General features: G+C 38.8%; 1 protein-coding gene across 4 annotated transcripts in view; it reads right to left on the reverse strand.

Moving 5' to 3' along the window:
* The window catches only part of fndc1 (fibronectin type III domain containing 1), a 32,888-nt gene extending 15,060 nt beyond the window's left edge, over positions 1-17,828 (reverse strand). For 2 of the 4 annotated variants that reach the window (XM_015017635.1, XM_015017631.1), the window contains exons 1-9: positions 17,451-17,828; positions 7,602-7,796; positions 6,315-6,383; positions 2,716-2,958; positions 2,469-2,567; positions 1,772-1,889; positions 1,447-1,634; positions 925-1,032; positions 18-206 (exon numbers count right to left, since the gene is read on the reverse strand). In XM_015017635.1, the coding sequence (XP_014873121.1) occupies positions 18-206; positions 925-1,032; positions 1,447-1,634; positions 1,772-1,889; positions 2,469-2,567; positions 2,716-2,958; positions 6,315-6,383; positions 7,602-7,796; positions 17,451-17,523 (1,282 nt within the window). In that variant the 5' untranslated portion in view covers positions 17,524-17,828. The remainder of the gene's footprint in view (positions 1-17; positions 207-924; positions 1,033-1,446; positions 1,635-1,771; positions 1,890-2,468; positions 2,568-2,715; positions 2,959-6,314; positions 6,384-7,601; positions 7,797-17,450) is intronic. The other 2 variants (XM_015017634.1, XM_015017632.1) reach the window with 2 other exon arrangements.
* Between the last annotated feature and the right edge of the window lie 404 nt (positions 17,829-18,232).

The following is an 18,232-nucleotide window of genomic DNA, read 5'->3' on the forward strand; positions in this document are numbered from 1 at the left end:
GAGTCAAATGTGTTTACACCGTGGCATGGCAACACTGAAGGCCTTGCTCTGTGGTCCCATTCCTCTCCTGTTGGTGGCTCTGATCTTGAAAATATAACGCTCTCCTGGTGTCAGGCCATCAATGGTGGCTTTGGTGGTGCCCTCCCGATATGTTATGGTTTTCATCCCGAATGGTTTAATAGCAGGGGTGTAGGACAAAATGTACTCTGTGTGGATAGAAAGCACAAACATTCAGCGTGAAGCTTAAAAAGATCCCTCCGATTTTAAAATCCAGAGCAAAAGGAGTTTCCAGCCTTTGTGATCCGATCAATGAAAAGTTCAGTCAACTGAAGTGAATTCAGATTAGTCATATGGAAGCTCAAAAAGAGTTACACAAAAATGTTGTTCATTTGTAATCATGTAGGTTCAAAGTGTCATTGTTTACGAATTCAAATAATTCCCCAGCTGATAAAAATATATATATATAAAAACATGTTTCTAAAATGTCTTCTTAGATGCAAAAATGTTAAAGTATCTTGACCTTTTTCAGCCAAATACAAACTAATCCTTTTCCTGATATCCTTACATCTGCAAAGTAGAGCAAAGTGGGCCACAATGTCTTGACTCTGGTACAAATATTTTACTATCACAACTAACTATAGTAGCTTTTATGGCGCTGCGTTGTTAGGTACTCTGTATCGTTGTCAATCTTGCTAAAACAAGTATGAAAAATGATCCCAATCTGCTGTGTGTAACAGGCTTATACAGACTTTCAATCCATTTATAAGTATTTTAAATGTCTCACTTGATGAAATAAGCTTCATTAAGAGAATTTTAAATTCAGATTAACAATTTTTACCTATAATCCACATGGTTATAAAAGTAATGCCAAGGGATAGCAGAGATTCAAGAAAATGATACATGGCCTTTCTCACCCAGCCTCACCTCTTATCCTTCCGTTTGGTTCTTCTGGAGGATCCCAAGTTGCAATCACAGCAGTTCCTTTTCCTCTTAGTGGCTTGACTTCAAAATTTTCAGGTGGCCCAGATGGCGCTGTGAAAGAGTGGAGAATAAAATAAAATAAAATCAGGAGCAAAAAAAGCAGAAGAACGTGATGCATGAAAGGTCAAAGCAGGTTTCTGAAGTGTGTGAGAAAGTATAGCTTGGACTGAACAAAATACAGCTGCCTTATATGGACAGAAAATGTCCCATGGCAGTTTGTATGGAGCTGCAGATGCAGATCTGAACTGGAAGCCAGGCAATAAATTCTAACATTCCAGTGAACCACAGCTCAGGAGCTCCTGTGACATAGCAGAACCGCTCCAACTCTGACAGAGCTGCAGCCAGAAATGTATATCAAGAGACTTGTATGCGGTGTTCGTAATGAGGTGTAGCATGAAGAAAAAAGGAGAAAAGGCTTAACAGTTTTTTTTTTTTTTTTTAAGCAAATGCTGTGACAATACATACCCGACTCAGGAGTCCGTTGAAATACTGAAACGCTCCATTTGCCCTGTTTTTCTCCTTGAGAGATCCTGACAGAAAACTCGTACATGCCGTCAGCGGACAGGGTGTCGATCATTATTCTTCTCTGGTTGCTTTCCTTGTACTCCCAGCGTGCTGATTCTCCCTTCTCCCTGAACCTGACTGTGTATGATCTGGTTAAAGAGTACATGAAGATGTTCTGTTACAATGAGGGTTAATTTCAGCTCATTTTCTGCCTCAAATTATTGCCTGTCATTTAAAAAAAAAGAAAAAAAAAGGTTATACACAGCAACAGTTTTTAAAAGCCCACCTGGTTGCCCCGGGGTCGACTTTCCTCATTTCAACGGCAGGGTCAACCCAAGAGATGAGGACTGACTTTGCAGACATGACCCTGACACTGATGTCCTGGGCCTCATATTCAGGAGGCTCTAAACAACACACAGTTTTGCAGACATCAAGTCAAACATGTTTAGGTGCGAACAAGCTCATTTACTTGCCACAGGGACTTGCAAAAGTATTTATGGCACTTTTCACATTTTGTCGTTTCACAACCACAAACGAAAATGATCTTATTTTGATAAAGAGCAATGGTTACTCTAGAAGACTAGCAGAGAGCAACACCATAAATCTGTTCTTTATAGACGAACAGCACGACAAAAGCCTATGGTGAAAGACAACAACAATAACTTCTGTTTGTGGTTTGCCTCTAGACATACAAGGCAGACAGTAGCTGTTTGAAATAAGGGGCTTTGTTCAGATAAAATAAACCAGGCCTACGTGAAAAAAAATCATGCATAGGAAATAAAAGCAGTCTTGGCAGCATCCTGGTGGTCAGACTTGATGTGAAGATCTGTGGGACAAAACGCAAGGCACTTTGGAGGAAATTTGCAAAAGACTGCTTTGTTTTGGTCTAATAAATTACATAAAGTTTGTGGTTGTTGTGACAAAGAAGTTCAAGTGGTATGGATACTTCTGCTTGGTTTTCTAAATGAGCTTAATCTGGGTACCTGGTGGGGAAGTTTTGGCTGTAGCTGCTCCATTGTTGGGTAGACTCTGCCCAAGGGCCTTCTGTGCCTGCAGTGACACCACATGAACGGACTCAGATGCTATGAATAGAAAAGGATACCAGGCACGGCCAGGGTTTACACTATGAACACTAAAGATAGCCCAAAAAAATGTTTTTACCTAGCAATCTTATCACAGAAAACAAAACAATCCCTGGTTATCAGTTGTACAAAATGTAGGTCCTCTTACTGAGTTTTTGTGCTTGTCGGTTTCTCTGGTCGGCCTGAGGCTTGGTTCGCTGCTGGTGTCGTCTTTCTAACAGCGGGGTTCCTGGCGAAGCTTTCTCAGGCTGTCTTGGGCCCGAGGAGGACTGAGGCGCCCTCCTGTGTGTCCTGGTGAAGGCCGTACCCGCAGGCTGAGCGGTTCTGTCCACCCTGGTCTTCCGTCTTGCAGCAGCAGAGTTGCTTCTGATTGCCATCCTGACAAAACCTGCTGGTGGACGATAATGAACTTTAGAAAGATCACTTGAGTTCATCCCACCTTTGAGTCCCCCGTAACTCAGTTCTATACAGAGCATTGACTGGAACTTCCCTTTAAGGCCTTCTTGAGACTCTAATATGGAAAATGACTGCACCTTCTGTTCCATTTACTACACATTTGCTTATTATTAAACATACATATTCCATTCATCCTGAGGTCACGGTAAACGTAGTCATTTACACTAAAAGGAAAAGATGTAGAGCAACAATGTGTCCCCCTGTCATCTGTCCCAACTTCTGCAGTTCTGCTTTAAATTTGTGTCTAATCCTAGTAGCCACTGAGCGTTGGGAAATCTTTTACACACTGACTCTCACGGCCAAACAATCTCCTTCTTTTTGGCTGATGCAGGGGATCATCTGGTTGATGAAGTGGTAAGCTAAAGACCTGCCAGAAGACGCATGAAAAATAAAAAAAAAACTTTCCACTTTTCTTACTCTTGTTTTCTTTTTTCTATTCTTCCATGATCATTTCCTCATTACTCCAATCAGATGAAAAAAATGAAAGAAAATGTCCTATCAAAAGAGGAAATGCACAACAGGATGAATAATGTCAAGTCAGCAAATTTGACAGGTGACATTTGAAGAAAAACAAAAGGTGAAAATCAATGTATTTATCCAATGTCAAAGATGGAACAAACTGGAACACTGTTTTCTGGCCTTGGTATCTGTTTGTCGCATTTCCTACCAGCACAGCTGAGCTGATTTTTCAATAGAATATTCTGCTGTCTTACATATTAACCTATAGAAACATGACATCTTTATTGAAAGACAAATAAAATGCTATGTTAAAGAAGCATATAATGCGTCATTAAATATTTAACCCTGACTTTACCAACATCTCTAATGGCACTTATTCTTTAAAACCAGAACCAGAATCATGTGGTTTTCATCAGCAAACTTCCAGATTGTCATCCTCTCTTTCTCTGGTTATTTGTCACACTGCATAGTTTGGTGTTGACAAACAAACCGTTAACTCCAAAAGTACGTTTAATTCCTGATCTCTCTCTTTTTTTTTTTTTTTTTTTTTAGCCGTGATGGCTGAGGGTGTGGCAAAGCTGGCATGACAATACCACTGTTGCCTCAGCGGAGAGAGCCACCTCAGTCAACTTGGCATCAGATGTTTATGAGATGAGATGTGAGTTTTCTTCATCTCGGGGCTTTTCAAAAACTATCTGGCTGTAACTACTGTCCATGACATTTCACCAAATCCAAAAAACAACCTAAATATTGCAAATGTTAAACTGTGAGATTTAGGTCTCAGGATACAGTGTGTTGCTCACTTTCCCCAAAGGTTCAGCTCCAAAAACAATTTTCTGCTAAGTAGTTTTCCTACATGCCCAGATAATCAGTTGAGGTTTATATGGCAAGATAGATTATTAACGAGCCAAGAGGGGAACAAAACAACTGCTCATAAAGTACGCAACACTGATGACATATGATGAATAATTATTTACCAGTGGTTTGCCACCAGTGATTAGTTTGGCACATAATCTGAAACATTAAAAAGTCAAACTAGCCAGATGAGCATATAGCATCCAAATGATAGTTTACATTTGCACAGTACATTTACTGCAGCTGACCTGATAAATGAGCTTAACTTTTGGCATTTTAGTTTTATCGGTTTCTGAATGTATTTGATCAAAAATATATTCTGATACATATTACACAATGCACTGGATCCATTATAATGCATCCGATGCATTACAGTGACACTAGATGTCTTTGTGATGCAAGGTTTTTTTTTTAGCTCTTCTGAATTGGTGATATGAATTAACATTGTATATTTTCAAGGCACAGGGTCAGTGGCACATTTGGACCAACCAAACCTGGATGTGATTCTCCTTAAATACAGAAGTTGTTTCCTTTTCTCAGTTAAAATGAAAAAGTAAATTATATCATTTGTTTTACTGAAATCTGCAAAAGAGGCATCTCTCTGTGGGCATATTCTCAGATTTGATTCTTAATAGGTGATTAAACATAATTACCATTTATGACTATGCTGATCTGTTTTTATGGGATCCAAGAACAAAAATAAACCCTCCATCATTAAATAATCAATTTGCCCTTCTCCCTAGCCTGAGTTATTTACTGTTATGGAATCATTATCTCTTGCTGATACTATAACATAAACATTTTTTAGTCTAACATCACTTTGACATGAACCCAGAAGTTGGTTAACTAAAGCCACTAAAGCAAAACTTGGGCAACAACACTCGCCCATAGAAAAGCATTTCGGTTAGCCTTACTAACACTAAAGACATTTGTGGTTCTTGATTCTCTGCTCCTCCCACTGAAAAACTAAAAGTGGTTCCTATAATCCCTTCAAAAGCCAAAGATGTAAGACGTGTAGAAAAACCAAACTGGAACAATGTGAACATCTGTCTGGTCATGTTAGTCTTCCAATAACAAGTTCCTATTATCTGAAACAAATGGAAATAAAAAGAAAGCACATTTACCCCCAAAGCACTGATGAATGGAGGTTATAACCTTCTGCATCACAGTCCTACAAGTTCCTTAAAGATGTTAATGTGACAATAAGCAAGCAGCCTGCTACTAAACTTCACACCAGTTTGCCTTCTGCTGAGATCATTGTAAAGGAAATGTGATGTCATTTATATAGCATATACCATTACCACACATTCTTACTCAATGTTAAATTTTGGATGAGCCACAGGGAAAATATACCTGGTTAAAAATATAGGAAACAATGAGTCAGAGGATATGAAGTGGGAGGCACCTCCAGTGCCGAGCTGAACCAATGATGCAAGGTGGCATAAGCAAATCTACACTTTCATGGAGGTCAAACCAAATTTTGAACCTAAAGTCTTACATCTCACAGCTGTAGAAGAGATTTCTGATATTTGGTGTGTTCCTATGCTGCTTCAACGCATCTGGTTTGAAGCGTTGTACATCCAGTTATGATATACTGCATACCCTTGTTGTAACTACTGTAGTCTTTCAATCATTTAGACATCTGACAAGACATTTGGTCAACACAATTTCCACTCAGTATACTTTCTTTTTGGACCATGCTCTGTAATGTCTGTACTATTTATGAAAACAGCAGTATATCAGCAGTTTCTGACCAGCTCATCTGGCACCAGCAACCATGACACATTCACTGTCACTTAGAACCCTTTTCTTCCCTCTTCTGAAGCTTGTTGAGAACTGAAGAAGCAAGTAATCTTCACCACATTTTCGTACGTGGACAAATGCAATTAGTGCCTCTGTATTACAAAAAAGCAGTTGAACAAAATGCACCTAACAAAGTGACCAGTGCAAACAATTCTTCTTTGAGGTAGAGTTTACCTGCTGAGGAGTTGTTCACAGGTGCATGACTCAACACAGCAAATCCGTCCAGATTGATCCACTCTGGGTCTGAAATGCAAAGAAGAAACTGACTGTATTTGTTATGCTGTCAGTCGCAGAACAAAACATTTATCTAACTTTATCTAATCAGTATATACTGCCTGTTGTTCTTTTCTGGTGAGCAGGTTAATTCCTTTTATGTGATACTCAAAAAAGTGGAATATCCTCTCTCCATTATTCTCCATCTTGCTTCTTCTTGCCCATAATAAGTCAACTTATTTTATTTATTTATTTATTTTTTTTTTGCTCCAGCAGTGGCTGGCCAGACATATTAATGATGTGGAAGCAAAGAGAGGGGTGTTATTTATGGTAACTAATGTAGCTTTCATGCTTCTAAGGGAACGGCATATGGACCCAGAGGAATTTCTGGAGAGGCAGCACTAAAACTTCAGCCCAGTTGCCAAAGATTTATGGCGAACCTCACCGGAGCTGGAAAGACCGCAAGGACTGCCACAACGTACACTGAGCAGCACACACAAACCAAAAGGCATCTGGAGTTGAGTTGCTGTTTTCAACAAACTAAGAGACACAATGCATGAAGATGCATGACTTCACTACTGTGCATCACTTCCACGACCACACACGCTCATAACAAGTTACCACAACACAGAGGATTGAGTTATAAGAGTAGGGCCGGGCTCGAAAAACAGCTTTCTGCAGACTTTGCGTCGCTCATGAAGTTTGGCTCTGAGCTGTCAAAGACTGGTGCAAATGGAATAATGACAAAAGCAGACGGCACTGTCTCAACAATGCAGACTACTGGTTTTTGTGTGGGAGGACCAAGAGCCCAAAATATCCTTTACAGGACGGGGAGATAAATATTCCTTTGCAGGTCTAAGATAAGCACTAAGCTGATGGCTGTTGATCACTTATATAAGTCATGATCCAACTTTGTTTTTTCTGGCAAACCTTCTCGAAAGTACGTCCAATCATGAACTAATCCGCTGAAAATCAATCAATCACATATGCACTCTAGTGTGTGTGTTTTTTCTCTCCTCAACTTCTTGTGTTGACTTAGCATATACATTTGCTTGTCCTCTTATCACTGTTGAACTTGAGAACTCAAGATTTAAGAATAAAGAAGAAATGTCTCAATTAAATGTTATTTTTATGTAGCATGTCTATTTATTTTCCTTTCCGTATCGATATTTGAACCTTCACTCCAGTTTGCTTTGCTAGGATCAACTAACTATCAACAATGCCTCATTTAAACTTCATTCGTCTTACCTACATCCTCCACTGAATGTGGACGGCTCTCTTTGTTCACTTTAGTGAAGCGATGGGACCTGCTGGGTTTGTTGGAGTTGAAGACGAAGCGGTCCACGGGTCTTCCATCCAGATGGATCGAAGGCTCCCAACTCTCCCTGAAGACTTTGTCTGCAGCTGTGTGCTTCCCGCTTTGAGGCCGCAGAGTTTTTTCTGCTGTAAAACAAGATTTTAAAATCATTTTTGACTCAATAAAATTGAGCTAAACAGTAGCATCGTGACCGATGTGATAACCTTTTGTTTTTAAAACATACTGTGTTGGTTCTGAAATCCAATTTTCTATCCTAACTTCACAACAGTTTCCAATTTATTTATCGTTTTTGCAATACTTCATTATAAATGTAGAGAGATACGCTCATGGAGGCAGCCTTAGGAAATACCAACTAATCAGATGTATAAACAACTGCAGACATGGTTGAATGCTGAAAGTTCTGGGCAATAAGAAACCTTCCTTTTTCCTATTGACTGTGGAGCTTTCACTTCAGAATGAAATCATGTATTTAGTTTGAAATAAATTGTTAAAACGTCTCTGGGAGGTTTGGAGATATAGGAAATAAACAATCTCAATTGGTTTCAGGCTTCAGAAATTACGTAAATGCTTGAAACTCGTCTGCATCAACAAATAAAAATGACACTGACACTATAAGCCATGCAAAAAAAAAAAAAACAACAGAAAAACATCACTTCAGGTCTCTGTAGTGCATGAAAAACCTTGATGTGATTTGCAATTTACTTTAAATATAGCACACCATTCTAATGAGTCAATAATGTAGCAACTAGAAACTTTTATTTCACATGATAGTTTGGCTGCACAAGTTATTTCGATAAATGCTTGAAACTCGTCTGCATCAACAAATAAAAATGACACTGACACTATAAGCCATGCAAAAAAAAAAAAAACAACAGAAAAACATCACTTCAGGTCTCTGTAGTGCATGAAAAACCTTGATGTGATTTGCAATTTACTTTAAATATAGCACACCATTCTAATGAGTCAATAATGTAGCAACTAGAAACTTTTATTTCACATGATAGTTTGGCTGCACAAGTTATTTCGATAAATGTAAAATTCAGTTCCCATTTCAAGTCCTCAGCTAGAGTGGAAATATGTCAGCTGAACCTCTACTGATTACACATCTGGGACCAAACGTAACTGTTCTGCATGACTATTTTTTCAGTTCGACTGTGCATTATTTTTGAAGAAATGCTACCTACCTCTGAACACATAGTTCGCACAAAGTTCAAACCGTTCATATCCGGCACATACATTTGTACACAAAAGATTTCATGTGGAGATTATTCTCTCATTAGTTCAGTTTCCACTTGGTCTTCAAAAATAAAAAAATCTGGGCCAAATTTTCCACTTTGAGCGATCGGGCTTGCTGACTTCATCTGTAAGATGTTTGATCGAGTGCAGGTGGGATGCATTTTTTTTTTTTTTTTTTTTTTTTTTGAGTAAAATCAGCACCCTGATCCAGATGCTGCTGGAAACCCCAACCAAAACATTTATGCAGTTCATGGAGAACTTAAAAGTCTTGTGAGTCTCATTGTTTAGTTTTAAATGCATAAACAATAGCTTTATTGTTTGGGATGTAAATGTTTTAAGCATTTTCAAACTTTAGCATGTTTTCCAGTATTCTGAATCACAATCACTGCTTTTGTTATGCCTCCTAACAAGCATCTCAAATTCTCTTGCTTACAGGTGTCTTCCTGTTTGGGGAACTTTATTGAACTCCAATGCTTTGTGGAGTTTTAGTGCTAAAGGATTCCCTGATCAAATTTATTTTGTTCCCTGTTACCGCTATAGATCTGAGACTAAAATGTACATGGAGCAGTAAAAGACAATAAAAATAAAGCAGAACTTCTTGCCTAATTACTTTCTCATTAAGGATTGCAGAGGGTTTGGGGGGCTTCACCAGCTGTTCGAGTCACTCTCCTCTAGCACACCTTTGGATGTATTTCAGTCGTTTCTGTTTCCAGTAACCCTGTGTTATTACACATAAAGGTATCTGCTCCTCTGTCCAGACTTTTCTCGCGGTCTTCTTGGAAGATGTATGATGCAAGGGGAAGGCTAATATGTCTAATTAAATCAAGACTCCTCCAAACTCTGCGGATGCATGCTTGTCTTCCAACTACAAACATTTTTGGAAGCAGTTAACTGAGGAGATGTCGCATTAATGTCTGACAGCGGAGGGCTTGGCTGCATGCCGTTGCTACAGGAGACAAAAGCAACACTTTAAAATAGTCTCTGCTCTGTTTGTGACTGTGATACAAAAGTACAAATAAAGTGTGATTGAATTTGATGGGGGAAAGTCATAGGTATGCGAAGCATGCAGACAGGAACTCAGGGTGTGCCATTTTATAACCTTGCGTGTAGGTTAGATTGATACAGCACACGTGCACACCTGATGACCTGCAGACAGACTGGCAGGCACGCGTAGGTGCATGAATACTTTGGCAAAAGAAGCCTGAGCAGCTCAGGCCTGAGGTCAAATGACTGCTGTAGTTCTGAAATTTATTGGTGCTCATGCAGCTGCAATGAGATTTTAAAAGAGAACCCTCTCACCCAGCCACAAAATCACACTGACCCTTCATTTACCCCAGAAGAAGTCATGATCAACGTTTTAAAACATATTTTGCTTCCACATAGATTTTTGTAAGAACCAGGAACATAAAGGAATCTGTTTATGCTTTCTGTCATTGGTCAAACCTTGATTCATGATATCATGAATCAAGTTTATTCATGATACCATCAGTATCATGAATAAACTTGTTCTTTTTTTATTGCGTCTCTACTTCAGTTTACGTGGCCAGCCAAGTCTTGGTTGGTTAGTAAATTATGCCATGCTCTTTTCATTTTTTTTTTAGAAACTGGATTCAACAGAGTTCTTTGAAATCCCTAAAGATCAGATTATTTGTGATAAAATTAGATGAGATAATAATTTTGTAAAACTGGATTTGTCACTGCCAGAGTAAATGTCCACCACAGCTTTTAGACTTTCATTGTTAAAATAATTTAAAGTCATGTATCATTTTTCTTCCACTTCACAATTATGCACTAGTCATCTTGATTATTTTGCTCTAAGAAAAAAATCATCATCAGATAAAATGATGGCTGTAACATGAGGAATGTGAGTAAGTTGAAGGCAGTAATCTTTTTGAAGCAATGTTGATGCTGCACAAATCATGCTCAGTCGCAGGAATCTGTGTTTGTTTACTTTTTGATGTTTGATGCCATTTTCAACAATCACGGTAAAAAATTAAAAGCTAGACCTTCGATCTGATTGGATGGATTTAGCTGCACAGTTTTGTTTTCAAGTTCTTATTTGAGAGATTACCATCAGTATACTAGTAGTTGGTAACCCTCATTGTACTTTTGGCTGTGGGGAATTTTCTGTGTTTTTTAAATGAGGGTATGTTTCTGAATGATTTGCAGATTTTACATAGCTACAGTATAACTACATAAAATTTGCATTTGCAGTAGAAAACAACAAAAAGTATCTTAGAAAAGGAAAAATACCCAACTACTTCCATAATGTTTTATCCACAGAAAACTCTTTCCTTTTTTGTTTTTGGCAGTGGAATAAAACCCCAAAGGACTCTCCACATATCACTTCCAGTGAGACACCATGTCTCTCTTTTGCGCTAACCACACCCTTTAAGAAAAAAATTGTTTGACCTGGCTGTCAATTTTGAAGCTATTGCCAAAACATGTTTTTCATGTTTTTCACACATTTTTCTACACGCTGATTTGGTGTGCTACATCAGCTGTATCCAAAATTCATCATGATAGTAGTTAAAAAAAAAAAAAAAAAAAGTTTTATAAATACAAAAACAGTTTACACAGCTGTTAGACTCAAGTTTTTCCTCAAGTAAATCAATACGAATTCAAAAATACTTAATTAATCCCTTAGGTAAATTAAACATTCTAAGTCATTTCATCTGAGTCGCTGTGTTTGGTGATGCTGGGAGCTGAAAGGATCGACAGAGGTCAGTCTTGCAACAAACCTGAAGAAGCCCCTGACTGAAGGCTATTGAAGCGTGGGAGTCTCTTGATTGTCATATGATAGCAGCTTATTGGGACTAATCCAAGCAGCAAAGACGATACTTCATAGTAGCTTGTGATAACCCCATGTATTGTTGGCAAGTCTTGCTGATCCACCTCATTTGCTTTTGTTGCTCCTTTTTAAGTGTCTGTCTGGTTGCATGGTTAGAAAGCAGAGAGAGATGTTGGAGTTTTGTTTCTGACCGAATTATACTGTGATCGATCAACAACAAAATTTGAAGTTTTTCCTTCTCTTTCTGCTCTTTGGTCCTGCTCTGCATCCATGAAGCCTCCTTTTCAACTTCTCTGGAATTCTCATAGTTGAGGTGTTGTTAGATACTTTGGAGATATTTGTGAGCTCCCCCCCAGTTGTAAACAAAACACAGTGGGTGAGCATTATTAAAATTTTTACTTTAATCTATTACATTCAAAAAAATCTGTTCCATATTTTGTCTACGTCTATGACAAGAAATGGAATGCAGTCTGTTTGCAATGCATCCATCTAGTTTTCCAAACATTTTTTATAAGTATTGGCTGGCTATAAATGCCACATGTGCAATTTTTAATACCAATTGCTAAAGCACCTGTGTTTCATCTTTCTTCTTAGTTTATGCCTCATTGAAGATTTCACCCATTTCCACTTCATTCTCTTCCAACAAGCAGAACAGACTTCCCGTATTACCACTGTTTCCACATGGTTTAGACATTTCTGCACATCCGTCCATTTTCTATGTCAGATTTTTATTTTTTCTCTATGCCTGCTTAATCCTGTGCTTAGTTGTGGGAGTGGGCTAGTGATCAGACAATTTGTTATAACGAGACTAAATGTAGCATATTTTAAAAGCATTCACACCCACATGAACATTTTCACAACTTGTCACAATTTATTTGGCAGAACACACAAATGAGTACTTGTAAGGCAGAATAGAAATAATGCACGTTAAAAAAAAAGTTTCTATAAAGTTCCGAAATGTTTGCTGTGAAGTTGAATCAACTCTCTTTAATCTTACTCTGTCTTTCGCCTCGGATGAGTAAATACGAGCCCATCACCCTCATTTTAGCTTCTCTCCACTGGCTCCCCAAACATTTTCTTTCCTTTTATTTGCTTTTTAAGCCCTCCAAGGTCTTACTCCATCCTGCCTCTCTGGGCTGTTCAATCCTTTTATGCCCTGTCTTTCCCTCTGGTCAGGTAATCAGCTCCTCCTCAGAGCTCCAAAGACCAAACGTAAGCTTAGGGGATGTTGTGTCTTTTCTATTACAGCTCAGAAGATGTGAAATAAGCTACGTCTGCAAATTAGATATACCGCTTCTCTGACTGTTTGAAAATCACTTCCTAATGCCTCTTTGCTGAGGCAAAGATGAGCATTGATGCCACTTAAGATCCTGATTCTTACCCTCGTCTGTTGTTTTAGGTTTTTTATTGTGTGACTTCTCTTACCCCTCTTTTATACTTCTTAGTGGTCACTTTTATACGTACACTTTGTAATTTTAGGAGGAGAGAAAGCTGCAAGTCAATGACTCAAGGCAATCTGCAGGGTTTTCTTACATAGAAATTGCAAAAAAATAAATAAAATAAATAATAGTAAACAGGATCTTCCAGTGACTATTTTAATCTCAGTATAAAATACATGTGCTGAATAGGAAACTTTAGTGAACAAACATCATCCAAGTGTTACAGAACACGTCTGACAGGTCAGGGATGTGGTTGTGGAGAAGCTCGAAGAAGAGCTGGGTAATAAAACAATACATCAAGCTTTTAAAGCCTCACAGAGTACTTTTCAATCCATCATCAAGAGATGGAAAGAACATGGCACAACTACAAACCCACCAACACACGGCCGTCCACCTAAACTGACAGAATGGGCAAGAAGAGCATTAATCAGAGAAGCAGCCAGGAGGCCTATAGCAACTCTTGAGCTCTTGGTCATGCTCACTTAAAATACCAATTTTCTGTAAAAGTGTCAAGAAAAAAGAAAAAAAAAAAAACAGCATCGTTGAAGGAATGCCTCAAAAAGTTCTGCTTCCAATCTGCCACAAAAACACATGGAAGAAGGTGGTCTGGTGCCGTGTTGGGTGGAATATTAACATGGTGGTGGCAGCGTTATGCTGTGGGGATGCTGGTAAGAACAAGGGGAAAGCACAGATGGAGATAAACACAGGGTGATCCTGGGAGTGAACCTGTTAGAGATCGACTAATAGGAAAGAGGTTCAACAGGCGACGGAATAAAAAATCAAGTTACGCTTTATTTGCTTTCATTTATTAAAAAAATGATCAAAGCCATGCATGTTTCTCCTTCCACTTCATGTCTGTGAACTACTTTGTGTTTATCCATGACATAAAATCTCCACGAACAAAGAAGTTTGTAGTTCCGATGTCACAAAATGTGAAATAGTTGAAGGGGCATGAATAATCTACAAAGTACTTGTTTCTGGAATGCCTTGTTGGTGCTTATTTTTGATTTAGATTTAGTTTGTCAATCTGCTGAACTCTGGCAAGAAGTTTTGTTCATGCTTCAGAAATGACTCTTATTATGATAAAGTTAGCACTGAGAACATTTTTAAAGTTTCGGATGGAAACTTCATTTTAAAACTTTTATTTCCTCCTCATTTTTTCTTCAAGCAGAAGCAGGCCGCCACAATTACCGGATAAAGTCATGCTTCCCAAGTAAGTGAATGTTTTGTCAAAACGGTTTGCTCTCATTTTCAGTATTTACTCACTAATGAAGGGTGACACTCTACTTAACTGTCTGCCTGCACCCTGAGCTGGCCAATCTTTGTTACGTTCTGACAGGTGTGCTCATCTTCCAGGTGGTACTTGTTTGAATAGCTGGAGGGATGCCCAGAGATGACATCATCGCAGGATTTGCTCATGCCAGCACTGGTAGCTTCGACAGGCAGCCAAGCAGCAGGGCGGTGGGGTTACAGGTCAGAAATGATGACAGTGTTAAAATTTTCCTAATTCAGTGGAAAAAACTGGAAGCGTAGATGTATGTCATGCCTGGAGACATTATGACAGAAAGTCTGTGTTCTCTCTCCCTCTCTCTTTTTTTTATGATTTTTGTTCATTCTGAAGGTTTTTGTTGCAAAATGCCAAGTACCTGCAGAATCCCAACATGTTAAGGGAAGCAGTGAAATAAAATTCCACTTGCCTGCAAGAACATGATCCCATCTTTCCAAACAATCTCTGTCTCACTTATTCTCCACAAACTTTCCATAAGCTTTTAAAGTGAAGCTGCACAGATAGACTTGACGAAGTTTTGTTTTTTTGTACTATTTTCACAGTTCCTTGCAATGCGTGCCTGAGGTGTAAACCTACACGACATGCAACAGAAAGTGACACACAAGCGAAGGGGGCACTTGTCTACCTCCAGTAGTTATGAGTCGAGTTGTCAGGTCACCAATCCATTAAAGATACAATCTTTAACATTTAACAGTTATGGTTGTCATCATGATTTAAAAGTGTTCGGTAGTAGCTGCTTGGGTCTTTAAGGTTGAACGAACATTTTCTGTGATTACTTGTAAGCAAAAGCCTTCTCCCCAGCAGGCACAGCTGTCAGATCAAATCAGAAAGTCTGAGAAATAACCTCATCTTAACCGCATTTGTAACTATTCTACACCCTTAATTTCAAGTGTCAGTTATTTACCTGAAGGGATTTAATAAATTCTGTCACATATTTATTTTCTCACTAGTTATTAACTACTGTAGTGCACATATCAAACTTTCACAACTTCTAGGAGATGCTAGTTGTGTTGCTGGAAAATGCCTTCTGGTCAGATGAAACCAAATGCCAATGTTTTGGCCCACATGCAGTGTAAGGCCATCTGCGATAGAAAAAATTGACATGGCACATAGTGAAACATGGTCATGGTAGCATCATGTTGTGGGAACCCTCTTTCTAAGCAGAAACAGAGAAGCTAGTAGGAGGGAGATGTTAATCAAAAAAGCAGCCAAGAGGCCCATTATAACTCTAAAGGGGCTGCAAAAATCCACAACTCATGTGGGAGACTGACATCTGGTCTTCATGGGGAAGCAGAAAGTAGAAAGACAAAAAAAAAAGTAATACAGAGTCTGACACAACCTACACAGGGGACAGCAAATGTGTGGGGAAAAAAAACAGTGCTCTGGTTCGGTCAGACCAACAGGAAGCTTTTTGGCCTCCGTACAAGTAGAAAACTAACACCGCACTAACATCAGTTTGAAACTGGCCAATGTGAAGATAGATGAAGTTGAATTCAGACTAATCTTGGAAAAAAACAAACAAACTGTTGAGTAAATCTGAGAAGCATCCTTATTGCCAAAAGTTCATTTGCAGCTTTCATATTCTGTGATGTAATGAATTTGGGAATTAGCTCACTAGTTAGCTAAATGCGCACTTAATGAACAAACTGTGATTGATCGAGCTCGGACATTTGATAAACGACATTAGTGATGCTGTGATGACTGGTGGGTAATAGGTGGTAAGTGGGACCCCAAATGAAACACCACATAGGGCCACATTGGGTTGGCTCTGGCTCCTGAAAACATCTGGATATTCTGCAATACCTTCATTCATCTACTATGCTCCTGTAAAGAATTGAATAAGAAAACGATAAGTTACACCCAAATTTAATTAATAAGCTGATTCTCAAACACACTAAATGAAGCAATAACTCCGAACATCTGCACTGTGTTGTTCAAGATCAGAAGAGTTTAAGTCTAAATGTGCTAAGTTGTTTTCAGGTGGGAGAACATATGAGGGTTCATTGACAACACTTAATACCTAAAGAAGAGGAAGACCACAACAAAGAGCATCTTGTTCTAGAGAAAGCACTGATCTCATGCACCAAATTCTCACATTTGAGACCAGAACAAATAGAAACTCGCAGATCAACTCACAAGATGTGTGCTGGATAAACTTTAGAAGGAGGGATGGAAAAAGGAGAGCATGGTCTTTGAACCCAGCCAAAAGCATTAGCGTCCTCCTGTCTAATACTCTCTGAGCTTCATGACATTTTTTTCTTCTTCTCTATTTCCAGGATATTTTTATTGTCTGAAGAATGTACGGTTCTGTTACTGAAAATGGATTTTGTAGAAAACACTTTGGGAATTTTTAAGACGTCTGCTACTGCAATTTAGTGTCCGTGCATACTGAAGAAAAAATGTGCAGCGCAATTGATAAATGACTTGTGGGTTAAAACCATTTGGGTCGGGCTCGCCATCAAACACATTCACAATAAATAACCCATGAAAGATTTGAAGGGTGACGGACAAAAACTTCACACCCAGGTCATTTATTACCACTTTCAGCCCGAATAGTCACCAATTTGGCATAAAATCACCTAAAGGAAACAATTTGACCTAATCAGTGTATTTTATGGTGTAGGCTGAAATTTGTCACCTACTAACCACAGCAGCCACTGCAGTTACTTAAACAGATTGATTAGATCTTTCAGTAACTGTACCCTCCTACATCAGATTTTGAAACTCAAATAAAATATACAAACTTTTCAAATGCATAAAAACGTAAAGCTTATGGCAAATATTATAATAAATAAAAGTCCACTCGTTTTTTTCCCCCATGCTGAAATTAACACCTTGAACAATCACGCACAGACATAATGAATTTATCTATTACAGAGAGCAAAAACTGTTTGCATAAGTCTCCAAAACAAAAACAAACAAACAAAAAAGGCACAAGCAACACAAACTGATCCACTAAGCAGTACACAGCTGAGTGCAAAACCTGCACCCCCGTAACAAAAGGCAATAAAACAATTTATTTTACCTGCCCATCCGCATTGTGGAGCGCAAAACGTAAAGAATAGCGCCAGAAGCGTCCTTCTTGCGGCTGCAGCCATTGTAAATGTGGCGCTCTGCAGCTGCGGAGTGAAGGGACAGCTGGATGCAGAGGGCAGGGACGCGCCGACCCTCCCTCTTCTTCCTTGCAGATGGAAACCCTGCTGAATCCCGCGGTGTGATTTATCTATTAGAGCAAAAATGACTTGCAGAAACTTCCAGACAGTTTCAGTTCAAGTTGTGGGATTCAAAAGGAACAAATTTGACGAGGGAAAGATAAAAAGAAGGCAAACAACTAAAATAAAGAGAAAAAAACACGTTTGTTTTTCTTTGGTAAATAACGAACCGATAAACCTTCACTGCGAGTACTCTTCTCTTTAAATTCTTGCAGGTGCCCCTGCTGCATTTAACTCTGCTTACCATCTGACAAATAATAAAGCCAGCGGAGGTTCATATTTAAAAAAATGTCTCCCTCTTCAGAAAGTGAGAAGAACTCACCGACATTAAAATATCTACTGGAAACCGAGTGCGGAAGAGCGTCTTTGTCAACACTTCCGCAACTGCAGACACAAGATGGCGCTATTAGCTTATTCAGAATTTGTGTCATAAACCGCCTGATGGGCATTATCATCATCATGGATGCCCCTCTGGGAAAAGTGCCACCACTCCAACCTCTTCAGCAGATTTTAACAACAATTCAAAGACATGGCATTAATTGAAATGTTCTTATGACAACGCTATTGTTGGTTGTATTAAACAGGGAAACAATGA

Source organism: Poecilia latipinna, unplaced genomic scaffold (assembly GCF_001443285.1).
Source record: "Poecilia latipinna isolate Pla-1442-1.1 unplaced genomic scaffold, P_latipinna-1.0 Scaffold2167, whole genome shotgun sequence".
NCBI classification, from domain to species: domain Eukaryota; kingdom Metazoa; phylum Chordata; class Actinopteri; order Cyprinodontiformes; family Poeciliidae; genus Poecilia; species Poecilia latipinna.